Genomic DNA, 20,128 nt, shown 5'->3' with positions numbered 1-20,128 from the left:
TGAAACACTGTTTAACATGTTGGTTGGGCCTGGAGTTTAAAAAAAAGTATCTGTTACAGTATTATGGCCCAGCAATATATGGTCACTTTTACTCAAACGTATTAAAACAATTAGCTGTTTTTTTAATGCTTAGGTTGATTGAACATTGCCGGAAATATGTCATGCTCCCCCAACACAAGGGATGGCAGCCGAGATGCACAGACTGAGAGTAGAAACACGCAAGCGTAATTTGTTTTCTAGGATGGCGAAGTCATGACCCGCCCTATTCTGTCTCTGATTGGCTAATACTCATTGCCTTCGTTGGTTGGGTTGGTTAGGTTTAGGCATGAGGAGTTAGATTGGTCAGGGTAAGCCAATCAGAGGCAGAGTAGGGCGGGTCATGACTTCGCCATCCTTGGAAAAAAAGAAAATCTTGCGTCAAGCGTAAACATGAAGATACAATCAACCAGCCAGCCATAGTAGTACTGGCGAAGTTTAGTAGCGCTACTATCACAGGCCAAGTGAGTGACAAAAGACCAAATTTTAGCCACAGTCAGGCTCAGCTAACATATCTGTCTCTTGGGTTAACTCGTTGATGCTAACTTTGAAACGTAAGCTAACCAGTCAGTCAGTATACAACTTCGGCTAACGTTAGCTGTCAGCGTTCACTTGTTAAGATGGCATCAGTAGCCTTTTGTTTGTGTTTTCAACAAGAGATAAAGTCAGGGCTTTTGAGGTGGAGCTGATGTTTTCTTGAACTAATTCTATGTAACGGGTGTTAACCGAACTTCAGTTCAACTTAACAGCTAACAAAATATGCTAACGTGAGCGTGACCTAGCTTTTTGAACACCTGACCTCAGAGGTTACATCCCACTTGAACCCCAACACACTTCACAACACATGACGACAGTCTGGCTGATGTTTAACTAAAGCTGTTAAATATCTGTTACTTAATAGTTGTCCGGCAAAGAAGCGCAGAACCTGTATCAACTTACTCCAAAGGGCGAGTGAACAAAATCGGGAGACACATAAAACTATCTGAGGTTAAATGTTGGCTTCATCGCCACCAAGGTCAGAACTGGATTTGGTTTATACAAGTCGCATTAATTGCAGTGGGGGTTTTTTTTCTGTCTTTCAGAAATGCAGTCTGTGGTAAAACAAAACCTCCATTCGGAGTGCGAAGGAGACATCAACAAGCTCATCAACCTGAAGCTCAATGCATCCTACACCTACCTTGCTCTGGTAAGAATTATGTAACAACTACATTAATCCAGAGTAGAGCTGCAACGATTAATCAATTAGTTAGCCAACTATTAAATTAATCTCCACGTATTTTGATAATTAGTTGATCGTTTTGAGTCGTTCTGTAACAAAATTTGTCCAAATTCTCTGGTTCCAGCTTCTTAAAAGTGAATGTTTCTTTAGTCCTCTGTGATGGTAAACTGAATATCTTTTAGTTGTGGACTGTTGGTTGGAACAAAAGAAAACATTTGAGGACGTCATCTTAGGCTTTGGGAAATAGTACTATTGACATTTTTCACCATTTTCTGACATGATCAAGTGTGAAAAATAATTGACAGATGAATCAATAACGAAAATAATGGTTAGTTTCAGCCCTAATCCACAGCAATGTAGTTGCTGTATTTGACAAGCAGTGCTTATTAGGAAATGTATTTAAGTTCTGTTTTTGTATTGATTATTTTCCTTACTTACTTGTCTGCACTGTAATCTCTAAATACTGTGGTTCTCTCATCTCTTTTAGGGGATGTATTTTGACAGGGATAATGTTGCCTTGCCAAAATTTTTTCCTGGAGCGTTCAGTGAAGGAGAGAGAGCAGACTGAGAAGCTGCTGGAATATCAGAACATGAGAGGAGGCCGAATTTTGCTTCAGACTATTGCTGTAAGTGCACAATGTACAGTTTAGGGCAGTATTTTCAAGCCATTTTTGTTGTAATTGAAAGATTATTTTGTTGATCCGAGGTTCAACTTTCTGTTCTAGAAACCAAGTAGAGAGGATTGGAGAGGTGGACTGGATGCGATGTCGTTTTCCCTGGACTACCAGAAGTCCTTAAACACATGTATCCTTGATGTGCACCGCAGAGCTGGCAGCCACTCTGACCCTCATGTAAGTCTGACACCGTTAGATAGATATAAATGCTATTGTTTTAAGGCTGTCATTTAACTGTGAGATGATATGAACAAACAGCTACACTGGTTGCACATTAAAAATACTTTTTTGTGATAATTCAAGATGTATTGAGCAAACATGACTGTCTATGATAGATATGAAGGATGATTAGCCTAATAATATCAACTGTGTCCTAATTGATCAGTTATTTGACCACCTTTTTATAGCATATTTCTGTCTTATTTCTTTTGTAGCTGTGTGACTTCCTCGAGCAGAACTTCCTCATCGACAGCCACGACACCATCAAGAAGCTGGGCGATTACGTCGGCAGTCTGACCCGCATCACTGCGTCAGAGACCCAGGGTCCAATGGGAGAATACCTCTTTGATAAACACACTCTGTAAACATTACAGCAGTACAGTGAATAAGCTCCACATTTAAATAGAATAAGCTCCACATCTCAATAGATCCATAGAGTCAAAGAGGGCATCAGCCCCTCCCTTAAGGAAAACTATACAATATTTTCACAGATTACCCCAAACTTCATTCTTGTACCAATGGCACAAGAGAAGTACAAAAAAGAAAAAAAACAAACAGAAAATACCTCAGTTGTTCTTGTATACCACATTGGAAAAATAGTGTTCTCACAACTATGGTGCTAAAAATTTTCCTACTGCGTTAAAATGAATCACTTGTTCATTTACACTCCGATGTATCATGTGTCGTGCATTCCAGTGTATCAGAGGTTTTGACCATCACAAAAATTTTAAAAGATTTTAAAAAGTTTAAATATCATGGAAACATTGAATAAAGTCAAATTATGCTAACACCTCTGCGGCATCCCAGATGCGCTGGGCATCCTGGCTGCAGCTCACTTCAAGATCAGAGCCTCTCCGTATGAGAAGGACACTTTCAGGTCTTTTGTCAACACCTTGGGGTACACGTCGGTCGTGAGATCACCAGATCATCTGTGACTCGGATGGCAACATACTGAGTGTCGAAAAGTGTTGTGTGGGCAGCACATTCGAGCAGGATTTGTGGAACCCGTCATTCAAAGGAAGAGAGATGGAGGATGAATTGCATGGACATTATTGGGTTATTGGTAAGTTAAAGGCAACGGAAGAATTGATTGATATATGCATGAAGAATTAAAATAATAATCCTTCATTTTCATCCAAAACATCTAATCTGATAGCTTTCACCGTTAGCTCAGTCTTCCTCCGCGCAATCGAGTTTGCTCAGGTGTCATGGCATTTCCATGATTCCAGCTCCAGATCACCATGACAACTGAGCTGGAGACAACATGGAACCCCAGAATCACCATGGCAACTGAGCAAACTCTGTGACCATGAGATGCAGTTGAAGTCTTTGTTTAAAAAACAAAAAACAAAAAGTGGACTAGGCTAACAATTATTTTCATGTCGATTAATCAATTAGTTGTTTGGTCTATAAAATGACAGTGTTGATCACCGTTTCCCAAAACCCAAGGTGACGTCGTCAAATGTCTTGTTTTGTCCACAACCTTAAGATATTCAGTTTACTGTCACAGAGCACTAAATAAACCAGAAAATATTCACATTTAAGAAGCTGGAACTAGAGAATTTGAGACATTTTCTTTAAAATGACTCAGAACAATCAATTATCGCAATAGTTGCCGATTAATTTCATAGTTGTCAACTATATGTGTGTGTGTGTGTGTGTGTATTTTGTATGGTGTGTTCTGTGTTTTTTTTGTTGTTGTTTTGCTTTGTACTGTTTGTTGTTGTGCTGTTGTATGTTTTTTGTCAGAGACTACGGATGCAAGTTAGCTTCAAACTAACTCTGGTGCGGTGCATCTTTAATGTTTCAAACTGCTCACTGTTCCAGTCAATAAATAAATCAAACTAATCAATTAATTGTTGCAGCTCTAAAGTAGACTTAAAGTTAAAATACCTTTTGTCAAACTACTGTTTCCAATGTCAAGAATGACCTTTCAGACTAATCTTGTATGAAAAAATAAATCTATTATAAGATTTGTATTAAATTACTTCCTTTTTTATATTAGGAATTTTGTAACAATACCTGTTTGTTTTCATTGATGCAAGCATATTGGCATACATTTACATACTGTCACACAGCCAGTATGTAAATGTATGCACAGGAAATGATGCATGCACTTTTTGTGTGTATATTGCAACACTTTATTACTTAATCTTCTTCTAAATCAAACACATGAGTCATGCTGGCTTCTATGGAATAGCTGCACGTAATGCCTGTTGTTTTCCTCCACAGTGCATGTTAATTGTCATCCGTATATTGAGGACACATTACATTGCAATCTTTAGGATTAACATTTAATGGGTTTCTTGCTCTGATGTTGTGTTAATTGTATTCTCTCATCTCTTTCTTAAAGGAGGGAGCGGCTACAACTTAAGCAAACATGTCTTGACTCCTGTGTTGGAACCCGCAAATGAGAAGGAGAGCCGCTTCAACCAGGCCCACGCCAAGATCTACGATGTCATGCGGACAACGCTCGGCTCCATGAAGAGGCGTTTCAGATGCCTGATGCAACTTGGCTTTGCGCAAGAAGGCTCTTTGGACAAAAAGTCCAACATCATCAAGGCGTGCAGCGTTCTGCACAACATCTCTAAGAAGTTCTCCGTCCCTCCCCCGCCTGTAGTTGGTAAAATCGAGCCCCTTCATCCAGGCAAGCAGCATTCAGTGTCAGTAGACATCAACTCAGAGGCCCAAAAAGCCAGACAGGAACTCATTCATTGTAACTTCTCGGTTGCCTCCAGCAGGCACGACCCACTGAGTGACACTATCACAGAGGAGGATCTTTGATGACAGTGAGAGTGTTGTTTGCTTTAGGAAGCAAGCAAACAAGATCCTCAGCACACTGACACATTAAGGCCACATTTCTGAAACAAGACCCTGCTTACAATGTGAGATTTACACACAGGTTGAAGTGAGCTGCTGTTCTGTGCCAGTTTGACTTTTTTTTTTTTTGCAGACCTTGTAAAAGCACATTCAGTTATAGTTTTGTTACTAAAAATATTTTATTTCTTGCACAAATGGAAAAGCATTTTCTACATTTCTTATTGTTAATAAATGTAATTTGAAAACATTATTTGGTCATCTGGAGTGTTATTCCCTTATAGGATAATAATAATAACAATAATACAGTTTGAGTACATGAGAGGAAAACATTAAATTAAGTAAAATATAAATTTGCTATACATATACAGTAAATCTATAAGACTTGAATCTTTCTTTTACAGTTACAGACACTTTATAATACAAAACAGCATGTAGACTTTAGAATTAGTTTTTCATTAAGTGCATAAATGTCTCAGTGCAGAGATAATCTCTTTTAGTTCAGACATTTGTGCCGTTTAACGAAACTCTCGGAGTGCAGTGGCATTAACATATATCACGTCCACACTCTCATATATATGATCTTCAGTGTTCTCATCTGGCTGCAGACGGTCCATGATGCATTGGTGAAGGAAAATGTACTGGGACTAGAAAGAAATAAACCAAAGTTGCTGGTCATGTGAAAAGCAGAACTCTTTTGGGGTGAAATGCATACACTGTATTGTGGTTAACACTTCCTCGTATGCAGTAATACTGCAGGACACTGCATAAATGTTTCCAGTATGAGCTACAGTACTGTACTGACTGTAGCAGTGCTTTTACTGTATCACTTGCTGTGATGTAAGAGATTTCTTCAAAGACATAAGTGAGTGACTAAATGAAGTTCCAGCTCAGCCTGAAGCAACTAAATGATCAGCTTTACCTCTGTCTGCACCATGTGTGGTCGACTCAGTCTCATCTTGTGCACAAAGGCATTGATGCCCACTGCTCTCTCTCGCTCTAGCTGCTGAAGCAGCACATCCAAGGTAATAATGGTGCCTGTCATCCCCACTCCAGCACTAGAAGAAAGACAACACAGCAAAAGGTAAGAAGTCAGTGCCCAGGTATAACAGTCATAAGCAAGTATTTCATGCATAATTTTAAAATGACATTTAACCAAAGTGGTCTCCATTAAAAGTGACCACCAAATGGTACAGGGTACTCTAGCTCAGGCAGAAACAAGTTCTCGTTCTGTACCTGCAGTGAACCACAGTGGGTTCCCCAGTCCCCTCTTTCTGTATGTAATGTCTGACCAGTTCTCTGAACTGGATCAGGACTCCAGTGCCCTGTGGGACTCCATGGTCAGGCCAGGCAGTAAAGTGGAAATGTTTCACTATGCGCTCTTGTGAGGTGTTCTTCTGTGAAGAAGATGCACATAAGAAGGTCAGTTTCTTCAACCAGTATAGTGGTTGGTATATGATTCATGAAGTCTTCATCACACACCACAAGCATCATCCTCTTCAAAAGTAAATGTGCACAAATTCAGACTTTGTAGACACACTCATAATTTTCATTCACTTTGTTTTGCTTTGTGACTTGGAGATATATTAATACCAAACTTACTTAGTTACACCATTAAAATGTTAGTTACGTACATGTTTCACCCTGAATTCCCTCAATGTCCAGTTGGACTCTTGCTCTTCAGAACTAGTGGTGACCAGCATCTCTCCGTAAAGGCAAGTCTCGCCGTCTGCAGGCCAGTACTGTTCACACTTAGTCTGGGGAAAGGAAACATACAAAAAACAAAATTAAGTTCTTTAAGTTTTAATGTATCTGTAGTAACAATCATAGATCTGTATCAGCTCTTTGTGGGACCGAAAAACCCTTGAAAACACTGAAATAGAAATAATTGTGTTCACAGTAACACATGTAAGTTGTCACCATTTCACAACACATAAGCTTTAACAGCAAATGATTCACAACAGCTCACTGATTTTTTAAAAGTTTTAAGGTCCCTTAAAATCTAGCAATAAAACTATCACATATCTTCCAGGAGACTCACCCGTCCTCCCTCGGTGCAGTTGGTTACCATGACGATGCCTCTCACTCTTTGTTCCCAGATCATCCTCCAGAAATCATTGACTGTACCGGGCAGAGGACCCTGAGTAGCAATGTACTCTCGGTTGCTGCTGTAGCCCTAAGAAACAATAGTCAAAGTTAATATGTACACTTCTCTAGCTTTTATATGTCCTATATTGTTCAGTATGACATAAAACACAATTTTATCCTCATGAAGTCACATAAAGTCAGCACTGCATACACTGCTAGACTTCAAATGAAATGTGGCAACTTTACTCCAGATGATGAATTGTTCAAGTTTATTAAATCTTCCCCTTTTAAGGTTTTTTTTTTGACAGTTTGAGTCAATAGTGATTGAGAAAGCTTCCTGTATGATGGAATATTTTAGTTACAGAAAGATTGTCAATTATCAAGTAATACCTACTGGCATGTAACTGGCATTAATGTAGTCAGAGATCCCATCGGGATTGGATGTAGTTAGCCTCACTCGACACCAGTCATCTAGGTTGAAAAAGCAGAAGATGGTTTAACTGTAATGCACCACAACAGCTGGAATGTGTCAATGGATCTGTCATGATGCAGCAGTAAGAGGACGAGCTTACATGGCAGTACATTGCTGAAACGGTTCTTCACTTTGTTCTCAGGCAGCAAAGCTACCTTTCGTGTCTGCTCCGTGCCAACAGGAAGAAGGTTCTGTGTGAATGTTGGCAGATGACACACCATGTGAGTGAGACAAAGGTAAACAGAAAACAAATTCAGCAGTATCGAAACTGTACAGATGCAGTCTTACAATACTATACAGATAAAAGGAAGGAGTAGAAGAGGAAGAACAAAGTACAATAAGCTTTTTTATGCACCTCATATTCCTCGCTGAAACCTCTGTTTTCATCTGCACTTAGGTGATAGAAGTGGTCTGGAAACTTTGCAATAGAAATAGCTCTGAAAGAAATAAAACAAAACAAAAAAACACGATTGTATACCTTATCATATGTAAGGCAACTGAACTCATACATGAATGTTTCAGAATAAAGATTGACATTAAATTTACCTCATTTTGAAGACCTAATTAATTTTTTTACAACAACTGACAGTGGTGTTAACATTATGTAGAGACGATTAAAAATGTACTTACTTGGATTTATTAGAGAGTCGGGAACCTTCAATGAATGTCTTTTTTCTGTGGGAAAGAAGCAAAGAGGTTCCCTGCTTGAGTCTGACTGAGTATATTTTGGCAAGATAATCTAATTAGTGTTGTCACTGAGTCTGCACCAACCTGATAATATCTGGTCTTAAAAACAAAATGAAGACAGCCAGACAGACCAGAATTATAAAAAGCAGGATAGCAATCACTGACCCTGCAATGACTCCTACAGGGAGTAAAATCTGGATTAAATGCTTTGTAACATACAGTGCAGTAATAAGATATTCAACATAGTGTTGAATATAATTGCATCACAGTCACATTATCTTTTTTTCCCACTAGGGTGAATATTGTAATGTATAAAAATGAGGAAAAGGTAAGAGTATACTGTTTAAAATGTACATCAGGAAAGTATAAATTAATACATTCACTTGACTCACCCCTTGGATCAGTAGGGCATTGAAAAACATATGGTTTACGACTTCTCACATTCCCAGATATTAAGGCTAAAGATACATCATATGTTCTTGCAGGTTGGAATCCAGCTATTTCGATATCCTGTGTCTCATTATTATGCTCCTTGTAAGTCTCCCCAGTCACATTCACCTCCACAGTGGTCCACAAACCATCCGGTTTATCAAAGACAATAAGGATAGAGTATCCAGCTGCCCAGTACTCACATCGAGCAGTTAAATCTGAAGGAGCTGAGTAAAAACAAGTGGAAAGATGCATTTACAGTTACAAACCTCAACATAAATACTAACAGACCAGTGTTAATATGTGATTTGTAAAAAAAGATAACGCAAACTTGTGCATTACTATAGGTACACACATTTTTGACGAAAATAAAATCATTTTAAAATCGGCACTCCACTGCAAAACATTAAATTATCTTTTAATCCAATCCCTAAGAAATAGTCCAATATAACACAGTAATATCACATACAATATTGATAACTGATTAATTGCTTAAGTCACTTATCAAGAAAAATCCAAATATTGTGTGATTCCAGCTTTAGTGAAGTGAGGGTTTGCTGATTTGGTTTCAAGCAGACACACAAAAAACTGTACTGCAAAAGGAATATACTGTAAATACTGTATAGATTGAGAAATATCATGCTACAGTAGTACTTCACATTATGTCTGTGGGAATAATAAATGCAGACAAACATTTAGCTGATGAGGTAAACCCATTTTGAACTTACGGATTGTCAATACGTGATCACACTGTGGAAAGAAGATGGAATTTCGTTCGTACACAAGAGACACTGAATAGTTTGCGCCAGGGTAAAGGCCAGTAAATGACACGTTGCTGCCTTCAGGATTGGCTGGAATTTCTTTTGAGCCATTAGTGGCTGTTGCCTTCGAGAACAAGCCTTCAACCGTTCCTTGGATTGATGAGCTAGTAACATGCCAGGTTACACTGCTACAGTTTATGGCTGAAATGACAGAATTGATGAGAAAATAATTGCAGACAAAACCCGTCATTTGTAAAAGTTAGTACAAAATTCAATCAAACATTCTCAAAAAGCTTCAATGAAATATCATTTAACAACAGAGTACATACCTGTTACTGTAAAGCCTTTAAAAGCAGTGCTGTTGAGTTCAGAGAAGAATGTGGTCACACTGAATTGATACTCTGTTCCAGGGCGGAGAGATGGGACTGAATGTGACACAACATTAGAGGATTCATTTGGTTTAACTGGAATAATTTTCCCATCAATTTGTAGAAAGTAGCTCCAGTTTTTATTCACGATCTCCCACTCCAGAGTTATACTGGTCACAGTGCGTGTTGTCACATTGACGAAATCCACCGTTGGGGGAACTGATGGAAAGAAAAAAGCCTTAACTCATCGCCAAATTAAGGATGTGTGCTTTAAAACACACACTCATGTATCAATGTGAATGACTTTCAGATTGAATTGTATATATTTTTATTTAACATCTGATATAGCACTCTTTATAAAGGGTCTATACGTTGTAACTAATGACTCCTAATGTATACTTAGGTCACCTACCAGTCAAAACAAATTCAAACAAATAATAAGTTGAATTCAATTCCATTAGTAGCAGTCACAGTCAAAATATCAAGTGGAAAAACACCCATCTGTTACTGAAAAAATTTAAATTAGATATGTTTACTGAGCTCTGTCCTGGCTCTTGTTGTGGGCTCTATAAGAGGAAAACATCTCACCAGTGACTGCAGTTAGTTTTACTCCACTGCTTCTGATAGTTTCAAACACAGTGAAGAGAGTGAAGTCATATTTAGTCCCACTTGTGAGTCCTGAGTGAGTGTACGTCACTGGATCCGCTGATGCAGTGACGTTTATCTCCCTTCCATTGAACACAAGTGTATAGTTGTGGATGTCCTCCACTTTGTTCCACTGCAGAGTTATACTGGTCTCAGTTTGTCCAACTGATTTAAAATCCTCTGCATTACGAGGTTCTAGGATGTAAAGAGACATAAAGAAGAAACTGTAACAAAATTTGATTTAAAACAATAACAGCCTGTCATTTTCTATAATCTTTTTAAAATGAATAGTTTCATTCTATTTTATCTGCCACAGTCAAAAATATTAAGTGAGCTCTGTCCTGGCTCTTGTTGTGGGCCTATATAAGAGGAAAATGTCTCACCAGTGACTGCAGTCAGGTTTACTCCACTGCTTCTGACATTTTCAGACACAGTGAAGAGAGTGAAGTCATATTTAGTCCCACTTGTGAGTTCTGAGACTTTATGTGTCACTTGATCCGCTGATGCAGTGATGTATATCTCCCTTCCATTGAACACAAGTGTATAGTTGAGGATGTCCTCCACTTTGTTCCACTGCAGAGTTATACTGGTCTCAGTTTGTCCAATTGATTTAAAATCCTCTGCATTACGAGGTTCTAGGATATAAAGACACATGGAGAAGGAACTGTAAAACAATTTGATTTTAAAAAATGACAACATATACAACAAAATGTTATTTAGTGTACACTTTTTCAAACAAACAATAAGTTGAATTCAATTCCATTAGTAGCAGTCACAGTCAAAATATTAAGTGAGAAACACCCATCTGTTACTGAGAAAATTTAAATTAGATATGGTTACAGAGCTCTGTCCTTGTTCTTGTTGTTGGTTTATATAAGAGGAAAACATCTTACCAGTGACTGCAGTCAGGTTTACTCCACTGCTTCTGACATTTTCAAACACAGTGAAGAGAGTGAAGTCATATTTAGTCCCACTTGTGAGTCCTGAGACTTTATGTGTCACTTGATCCGCTGATGCAGTGATGTTTATCTCCCTTCCATTGAACACCAGTATATAGTTGAGGATGTCATGCACTTTGTTCCACTGCAGAGTTATACTGGTCTCAGTTTGTCCAACTGATTTAAACTCCTCTGCATTACGAGGTTCTAGGATGTAAAGACACATGGAGAAGGAACTGTAAAACAATTTGATTTTAAAAAATGACAACATATATCCAACAAAATGTTATTTAGCGTACACTTTTTCAAACAAACAATAAGTTGAATTCAATTCCATTAGTAGCCACAGTCAAAATATTAAGTGAGAAACACCCATCTGTTACTGAGAAAATTTAAATTAGATATGTTTACAGAGCTCTGTCCTTGTTCTTGTTGTTGGTTTATATAAGAGGAAAACATCTTACCAGTGACTGCAGTCAGGTTTACTCCACTGCTTCTGACAGTTTCAAACACAGTGAAGAGAGTGAAGTCATATTTAGTCCCACTTGTGAGTCCTGAGTGAGTGTATGTCCCTTGATCCGCTGATGCAGTGACGTTTATCTCACTTCCATTGAACACAAGTGTATAGTTGAGAATGTCCTCTACTTTGTTCCACTGCAGAGTTATACTGGTCTCAGTTTGTCCATCTGATTTAAAATCCTCTGCATTACGAGGTTCTAGGATGTAAAGAGACATAAAGAAGAAACTGTAAAGAAATCTGATTTTAAACAATAACAGGATATACACAACAAAATGTTGTGTTTTCTATATTTTTTTTCAATGAATAGGTCATTCAGTTCCAGTATTTATCAGCCATAGTCAAAAATATCAAGTGAGCTCTGTCCTGGCTCTTGTTGTGGGCCTATATAAGAGAGAAAACATCTCACCAGTGACTGCAGTTAGTTTTACTCCACTGCTTCTGACGTTTTCAAACACAGTGAAGAGAGTGAAGTCATATTTGGTCCCACTTGTGAGTCCTGAGACTTTATGTGTCACTTGATCCGCTGATGCAGTGACGTTTATCTCACTTCCATTGAACACAAGTGTATAGTTGAGAATGTCCTCTACTTTGTTCCACTGCAGAGTTATACTGGTCTCAGTTTGTCTAACTGATTTAAAATCCTCTGCATTACGAGGTTCTAGGATGTAAAGAGACATAAAGAAGAAACTGTAACAAAATTTGATTTAAAACAATAACAGGATATCCACAACAAAATGTTGTGTTTTTGGGTAGTTTTTTTTTAAATGAATAGTTTCATTCAATTCCAGTATTTTATTCCAAAGAAAAACATCTTACCAGTGACTGCAGTCAGGTTTATTCCACTGCTTCTGACAGTTTCAAACACAGTGAAGAGGGTGAAATTGTATTTAGTCCCACTTGTGAGTCCTGGGATTGTGTATGTCCCTTGATCCGCTGATGCAGTGACGTTTATCTCACTTCCATTGAACACAAGTGTATAGTTGAGGATGTCATCCACTTTGTTCCACTGCAGAGTTATACTGGTCTCATTTTGTCCAACTGATTTAAAATCCTCTGCATTACGAGGTTCTAGGATGTAAAGACACATGGAAAAGGAACTGTAAAACAATTTGATTTTAAAAAATGACAACATATACTCAACAAAATGTTATTTAGTGTATACTTTTTCAAACAAATAATAAGTTGAATTCAATTCCATTAGTAGTCACAGTCAAAATATTAAGTGAGAAACACCCATCTGTTACTGAGAAAATTTAAATTAGATATGGTTACAGAGCTCTGTCCTTGTTCTTGTTGTTGGTTTATATAAGAGGAAAACATCTTACCAGTGACTGCAGTTAGTTTTATTCCACTGCTTCTGACATTTTCAAACACAGTGAAGAGAGTGAAGTCATATTTAGTCCCACTTGTGAGTCCTTGGATTGTGTATGTTCCTTGATCCGCTGATGCAGTGACGTTTATCTCACTTCCATTGAACACAAGTCTATAGTTGAGGATGTCCTCTACTGTGTTCCACTGCAGAGTTATACTGGTCTCAGTTTGTCCATCTGATTTGAACTCTTTCGCATTAAGAGGTGCTAGAATATAAAGAGACAGTCATCCTTGTAAATATATATCACCATGTCTCTGTATTAGCTGCTGCGAGTTTTATGTTGCTCAACTGATAAATAGGAGTGAGTGTATAAATGGAAAATACAAGTACAAGTAAACATAGCTGTTCATCTTTGATTTGCATATCAAAGGTGCCTGAATCCAAATGTATACTCAAACATCACCTACCAGTGACAGCAGAAAAACTGTATCCAGGGCTGTTGGCTCCATTAAATGTAACGAGAGAAAAATTATATTTTGTCCCAGCACTCAAATGAGCGACCACATGTGTAACCGATGTCTCTTGATGAGGTGCATTGATATTGTCCACCTTGACACTGTCATTGTTAACATACTCCAGGAAGTATGTTGAGATGTTGTTAACCTTGTCCCACATCAGAGTTATACTGCTCTCATTTTGACCCAACACCTTCACGCTCTTTACATCTACAGGAGCTAAAAAGAAAAAAAGACAAAGAGTTGACAGTTTCATTTTAAAAACACACAAGTCTGCACTTATAATAAAAAGAAAAGCAGACATGTCACCAAACAAATGTAAAGGACAGCAGTGGTTTAGTTGTCAGAATGGTTGTGGTTGTCAGTGGAGTGGTTGACATTTTAGTTTGTTGTGTTTTTGTCTTTGTTCTTGTCAGCGTTGTACCTGGTGTTGATCTTGTGTTGGAGTTAGTGGCACCCTAAAAGCAGAACAGCAACAGAATCATTGGGGCGCACCTAATCCCAAAAATATCAAAGTTTAATTTCATAATTCACAAAATTGCCAGAAGTGTTCACCTAGCTATGGAATCGACACCGTTGACAGAACTCTAATGCAGTAATAATATTTCTGCTTTTATCTTGTATGTATATCATATTGTACCTGTACTGTGAACAAGCAGCATGACGGGAATATCCAAAAAACAAGTTCTACTCTACTTTCTACTCAACAGTTCCCTTATAGGTAGACAAAACTTTCTAAGACAAATATGTGATATTGATGTGTATGAACCTTGAGGAAACAGAGATCTTCAGATGCAAATTATGGTCCAGAATTCTTTTTTTTTTTCTTTTTTTGCATATTGTACTTCTACTTTTAAATCTACAAGTACAACACCTAACATATGCTGGTTAATGAGCAGACAGAAAGATTAAGTCAGACAGAACTGTCACATCATTGCTTTTTTAAAATAATAGCAAAACACATTCACTGAATACAGATATTTGTGCACAATAGGTTCTTAAAATATCTTCCATGCGCTATATTTATTTCCCTATTATAACAGTCAAATACTATATTTTTTAATAAATATAGGCTATAATACAAAACAGTATCCAGATACAGATCATCCGCTTGTCTAGAATATAAAATAAAGTTAACAATACATATTGGAGGTACAGCTCCCTTTCTGTTTTAAACTTAACAAGTTATTTCCTCAATCATGCTTTTGTGTCTCTGAGAAAGTGAGTGAGAAAACATAACTGCAGCTGGGAAATAATAAATTCATATTTCACCATCTGAAAAAGTCCATCATCCTTATGCTGTTCAATATTCTTTTTTGTTTTCTGTACAATGTACATTTTGATATTTCAGACTATTAAACTCCACTGTCAAAACTTTGGTATGGAGCATATCGCGCACTGAATCTCTGTGGTTTTGTCACTGTATTGTTTCCTTTTGTTGAGGGTAACTTTCTGGTGAATAAAGGTACACTATCTGATCACTATCAAAGTAGAAGTTAAAAAAAACTTACCCGAAGTAGACTCAGGAAGACACACAGCAGCAAGTGGTTTGGGGTGATTTTGAAAGAATACATCATTGTAAAGATTTAATAAGCTGCAGACATACTATAAACTTGTTAAATTCCTTTTGGTTTGCCGTCCCAGGGTGAACTTCAAGTTTCTATTTTCAGTACTGCCACTTGTGTGTTGACTAAAACAACAGCACTTCAGGTTGGCAAACAATGTTTTTCAGCTGACACAGTTCAATATTAATTTTATTTCAGTGGTGTTGACTTTTAATTCTTAACCATGTCCTCCTCTTTTAACCTCTGGTCCCTGCTTATAATGGCAAGTGACTAAGCTGCTTATCCTTTTGGCCTTGTACAACCTTTGCCTTGTCTGTTACTTCCTTATTAACGGTCATTTGTGTGCCACATGTCAAAGGTACGTACATGTTTTACATGTTTATCAATGTAAATTGCTTTATATCTGCTGTGTGTTTGTCATTACTAGTTTGTGACTGTACCTTTATGATGTGTAAACAAACATTTATATTACCCCGAAAAATCCTTCAAATACTGCTTGAGTTAATTTATAATTATTTGTTTTTTAAGTATTTTTAAATAATTGTTTTAAAGATTTCATATTTAAAATTACTGTCTGGTCCCTTCTTTTGGGATGATTTCACAGAATTGACTTGCTTTAGGTTTCTCTGCACTGTCTCACTGGGTTGTGATATTTATAGCTTCCTTGTGGTTAACATCTATGAAGAACTGCAGACAGAAAACACCACCACCACTTATATATTTAACAGCGGATGAGGGCTTCACAGTGTTTCACACTACAGATTAATAAAAGTGCTGGTCTGTCAAAGATAACATTATCCAGCGCTGTCCATTGGGGAAACATGAGGAGGAAGTTGGCCTTCATAAATAATAATAGTTTTCCCCATCTAATAAAGTTACATAATATCACTCTGAAACAAACCATTATGAACATATATGTTAGATACTGAGCATAACCACTGCTCTTTTTAAAAAGAATATTTATTCAACATTCATGAAAACTTACTGTATTTTATGATTTTTGGTTGCTGTCTGTATGATAACTTTTATGACATTTTAAGACCTGAACTATAAAGTTATTACTAAGTGAAACTAATATTTAACCTGAAGCTCCAACCTGACTTTGTCAATAACATAAAGAAGAATCTACATTTCATCTATTTAAAACTTACAACTGCATGAACAAAACTGATTTAAGTTATTACTTTGGTGTAACTAAAACCTAGTAGTAAGTTTGCAGTACAACAAATTGTGCAAATACAGGGAAAAAATGTTAAGTTTTCAGGTCTATCAAAAGTCTTGCACTGACCCAGGCTGACAGTATATGAGGTCCTACTGTGCACTATGTGTATCTGTATACCACTGGAAAAATACCACTTGTACAATTATTCTGCTTAACATTTCTGAGGGCATCACTAAGTCTGTTACTCTCTGAATCACTGATGCTGAATGATGCTGCACTCTTATTATCATAAGTGTTTCAGTTCCCTGTTTGGCCCACCCTCCCAGATTCTCAACAGACTGCAGTATGCTGTAACTTTACTGTAATATTTTATCCACTACATCACTCCTCACCATAGCCAAGACATAGGCTATACTGGCTTCCCATCACCACAGGTTTTATCTGAAAATGTGTCATGTCCTCATGTTTGTTGAGGTTTTCACTTGACTGAGCATTGTGGAGCACTTTGAAACCCTGACTAAAATGTTGGTTGGGCCTAGAGATAAAAAAAAAAAAGTATCTGTTACAGTATTATGGCCCAGCAATATATGGTCACTTTTACTCAAACATATTAAAACAGTTAGCTGTTCTTTTAATGCCTAGGTTGATTGAACATTGCCGGAAAAATATCATGCGCCCCCAACACAAGGGATGGCAGCCGAGATGCACAGACTGAGAGTAGAAACGCGCAAGCGTAATTTGTTTTCTAGGATGGCGAAGTCATGACCCGCCCTATTCTGTCTCTGATTGGCTAATACTCATTGCCTTCGTTGGTTGGGTTGGTTAGGTTTAGGCATGAGGAGTTAGATTGGTCAGGGTAAGCCAATCAGAGGCAGAGTAGGGCGGGTCATGACTTCGCCATCCTAGGAAAAAAAGAAAATCTTGCGTCAAGCGTAAACATGAAGATACAATCAACCAGCCAGCCATAGTAGCACGGGTGAAGTGGAGAAGCGTTACTATCACAGACCAAGTGAGTGACAAAAGACCAAATTTTAGCCACAGTCAGGCTCAGCTAACATATCTGTCTCTTGGGTTAACTCGTTGATGCTAACTTTGAAACGTAAGCTAACCAGTCAGTCAGTATACAACTTCGGCTAACGTTAGCTGTCAGCGTTCACTTGTTAAGATGGCGTCAGTAGCCTTTTGTTTGTGTTTTCAAGAAGAGATAAAGTCAGGGCTTTTGAGGTGGAGCTGATGCTTTCTTGAACTAATTCTATGTAACGGGTGTTAACCGAACTTCAGTTCAACTTAACAGCTAACAAAATATGCTAACGTGAGCGTGACCTAGCTTTCTGAACACCTGACCTCAGAGGTTACATCCCACTTGAACCCCAACACACTTCACAACACATGACGACAGTCTGGCTGATGTTTAACTAAAGCTGTTAAATATCTGTTACTTAATAGTTGTCCGGCAAAGAAGCGCAGAACCTGTATCAACTTACTCCAAAGGGCGAGTGAACAAAATCGGGAGACACGTAAAACTATCTGAGGTTAAATGTTGGCTTCATCACCACCAAGGTCAGAACTGGATTTGGTTTATACAAGTCGCATTAATTGCAGTGTTTTTTTCTGTCTTTCAGAAATGCAGTCTGTGGTAAAACAAAACCTCCATTCGGAGTGCGAAGGAGACATCAACAAGCTCATCAACCTGAAGCTCAATGCATCCTACACCTACCTTGCTCTGGTAAGAATTATGTAACAACTACATTAATCCAGAGTAGAGCTGCAACGATTAATCAATTAGTTAGCCAACTATTAAATTAATCTCCACGTATTTTGATAATTAGTTGATCGTTTTGAGTCGTTCTGTAACAAAATTTGTCCAAATTCTCTGGTTCCAGCTTCTTAAAAGTGAATGTTTCTTTAGTCCTCTGTGATGGTAAACTGAATATCTTTAAGTTGTGGACTGTTGGTTGGAACAAAAGGCTTTGGGAAATAGTACTATTGACATTTTTCACCATTTTCTGACATGATCAAGTGTGAAAAATAATTGACAGATTAATTAATAATGAATATAATGGTTAGTTTCAGCCCTAATCCACAGCAATGTAGTTGCTGTATTTGACAAACAGTGCTTATTAGGAAATGTATTTAAGTTCTGTTTTTGTATTGATTATTTTCCTTACTTACTTGTCTGCACTGTAATCTCTAAATACTGTGGTTCTCTCATCTCTTTTAGGGGATGTATTTTGACAGGGATAATGTTGCCTTGCCAAAATTCTCCAGTTTTTTCCTGGAGCGTTCAGTGAAGGAGAGAGAGCAGACTGAGAAGCTGCTGGAATATCAGAACATGAGAGGAGGCCGAATTTTGCTTCAGACTATTGCTGTAAGTGCACAATGTACAGTTTAGGGCAGTATTTTCAAGCCATTTTTGTTGTAATTGAAAGATTTTTTTGTTGATCCGAGGTTCAACTTTCTGTTTCTAGAAACCAAGTAGAGAGGATTGGAGAGGTGGACTGGATGCAATGTCGTTTTCCCTGGACTACCAGAAGTCCTTAAACACATGTATCCTTGATGTGCACCGCAGAGCTGGCAGCCACTCTGACCCTCATGTAAGTCTGACACCGTTAGATAGATATAAATGCTATTGTTTTAAGGCTGTCATTTAACTGTGAGATGATATGAACAAACAGCTACACTGGTTGCACATTAAAAATACTTTTTTGCGTGAGTTCAAGATGTATTGAGCAAACATGACTGTCTATGATAGATATGAAGGATGATTAGCCTAATAATATCAACTGTGTCCTAATTTATCAGTTATTTGACCACCTTTTTATAGCATATTTCTGTCTTATTTCTTTTGTAGCTGTGTGACTTCCTTGAGCAGAACTTCCTCATCGACAGCCACGACACCATCAAGAAGCTGGGCGATTACGTCGGCAGTCTGACCCGCATCACTGCGTCAGAGACCCAGGGTCCAATGGGAGAATACCTCTTTGATAAACACACTCTGTAAACGTTACAGCAGTACAGTGAATAAGCTCCACATTTCAATAGAATAAGCTCCACATTTCAATAGATCCATAGAGTCAAAGAGGGCATCAGCCCCTCCCTTAAGGAAAACTATACAATATTTTCACAGATTATCCCAAACTTCATTCTTGTACCAATGGCACAAGAGAAGTACAAAAAAGAAAAAAAAAAACAAAACAAAACAAAACAGAAAATACCTCACTTGTTCTTGTATACCACATTGGAAAAAAGTGTTCTCACAACTATGGTGCTAAAAATGACAATTTTCCTACTCCGTTAAAATGAATCACTTGTTCATTTAGACTCCGTTGTATCATGTGTCATGCATTCCAGTGTATCAGAGGTTTTGACCATCACAAAAACTTTATTAAAATGTGTACTATTTTGAGCCCAAAAAAAAGATTTAAAAAAGTTTAAATATCATGGAAACATTGAATAAAGTCAAATTATGCTAACACCTTGTTTTTGTTAGTATTTTTTCTGGTAACCACTGCAGTTTACAGTTGAACTCCACGTCCAGTTGTTGGGACAGATAGTCATCTGATCTATCATGCAGTCTAAATACACTTTCTGTCCCTTTCCTGATGTTATGTCTGTCCCCCATAGAACACGGTAAAGATAACAGTGGGACTTTGCTTACTCACTGTTGGGTGGGAGCTTAATGTTTAACATTAGTTTACCAG

The 20,128-nt window shown here is 37.7% G+C and overlaps 4 protein-coding genes across 25 annotated transcripts in view; 2 read left to right on the top strand and 2 right to left on the bottom strand.

Moving 5' to 3' along the window:
• Positions 1-17,237, bottom strand: part of LOC121887558 (receptor-type tyrosine-protein phosphatase eta-like) — a 30,885-nt gene extending 13,648 nt beyond the window's left edge. For 10 of the 20 annotated variants that reach the window (XM_042398430.1, XM_042398432.1, XM_042398438.1 and 7 more), the window contains exons 1-9: positions 14,032-14,072; positions 13,653-13,919; positions 13,199-13,450; positions 12,690-12,941; positions 12,280-12,531; positions 11,818-12,069; positions 11,309-11,560; positions 10,799-11,050; positions 10,359-10,610 (exon numbers count right to left, since the gene is read on the bottom strand). In XM_042398430.1, the coding sequence (XP_042254364.1) occupies positions 10,359-10,610; positions 10,799-11,050; positions 11,309-11,560; positions 11,818-12,069; positions 12,280-12,531; positions 12,690-12,941; positions 13,199-13,450; positions 13,653-13,860 (1,972 nt within the window). In that variant the 5' untranslated portion in view covers positions 13,861-13,919; positions 14,032-14,072. Of the gene's footprint in view, positions 1-10,358; positions 10,611-10,798; positions 11,051-11,308; positions 11,561-11,817; positions 12,070-12,279; positions 12,532-12,689; positions 12,942-13,198; positions 13,451-13,652; positions 13,920-14,031; positions 14,073-14,124 lie in introns of those variants that run through there. The other 10 variants (XM_042398434.1, XM_042398440.1, XM_042398447.1 and 7 more) reach the window with 7 other exon arrangements.
• Positions 507-2,814, top strand: LOC121887563 (ferritin, lower subunit-like). The gene is given in 6 exon segments (XM_042398456.1): positions 507-590; positions 1,119-1,222; positions 1,743-1,783; positions 1,785-1,881; positions 1,981-2,106; positions 2,364-2,814. Coding segments are annotated over 6 exon segments (534 nt in total). The 5' UTR covers positions 507-574; the 3' UTR covers positions 2,514-2,814.
• On the bottom strand, positions 5,220-9,347 carry LOC121887560 (receptor-type tyrosine-protein phosphatase H). The gene is made up of 11 exons (XM_042398453.1): positions 8,605-9,347; positions 8,297-8,390; positions 8,156-8,200; positions 7,881-7,962; positions 7,626-7,716; positions 7,448-7,524; positions 7,007-7,141; positions 6,600-6,722; positions 6,202-6,362; positions 5,888-6,023; positions 5,220-5,612 (listed from the first exon to the last, which is right to left on the bottom strand). The coding sequence occupies exons 1-11, from the start codon at positions 8,894-8,896 to the stop codon at positions 5,484-5,486; spliced, it is 1,365 nt and encodes a 454-aa protein (XP_042254387.1). The 5' UTR covers positions 8,897-9,347; the 3' UTR covers positions 5,220-5,483.
• A 91-nt stretch (positions 17,238-17,328) lies between the features above and the next one.
• On the top strand, positions 17,329-19,902 carry zgc:56095 (Ferritin, lower subunit-like). Of its 3 annotated transcripts, none has more exons than XM_042396587.1 (5): positions 17,329-17,436; positions 18,050-18,153; positions 18,649-18,795; positions 18,896-19,021; positions 19,279-19,902. In XM_042396587.1, exons 2-5 carry the CDS (start codon positions 18,052-18,054, stop codon positions 19,426-19,428), a joined length of 525 nt encoding a protein of 174 aa, XP_042252521.1. In that variant the 5' UTR covers positions 17,329-17,436; positions 18,050-18,051; the 3' UTR covers positions 19,429-19,902. The 3 variants fall into 3 exon arrangements, with proteins under 3 accessions (XP_042252521.1, XP_042252520.1, XP_042252522.1); XM_042396586.1 differs by lacking the exon at positions 17,329-17,436 and adding an exon at positions 17,443-17,526; XM_042396588.1 differs by lacking the exon at positions 17,329-17,436 and adding an exon at positions 17,879-17,959.
• Positions 19,903-20,128: the final 226 nt, after the last annotated feature.

The sequence above is a fragment of the Thunnus maccoyii genome, chromosome 20 (genome assembly GCF_910596095.1).
Source record: "Thunnus maccoyii chromosome 20, fThuMac1.1, whole genome shotgun sequence".
Lineage (NCBI taxonomy): Eukaryota > Metazoa > Chordata > Actinopteri > Scombriformes > Scombridae > Thunnus > Thunnus maccoyii.
The sequence above is the reverse complement of the archived record's forward strand: the minus strand, read 5'-3'. Positions and strand labels throughout refer to the sequence as shown.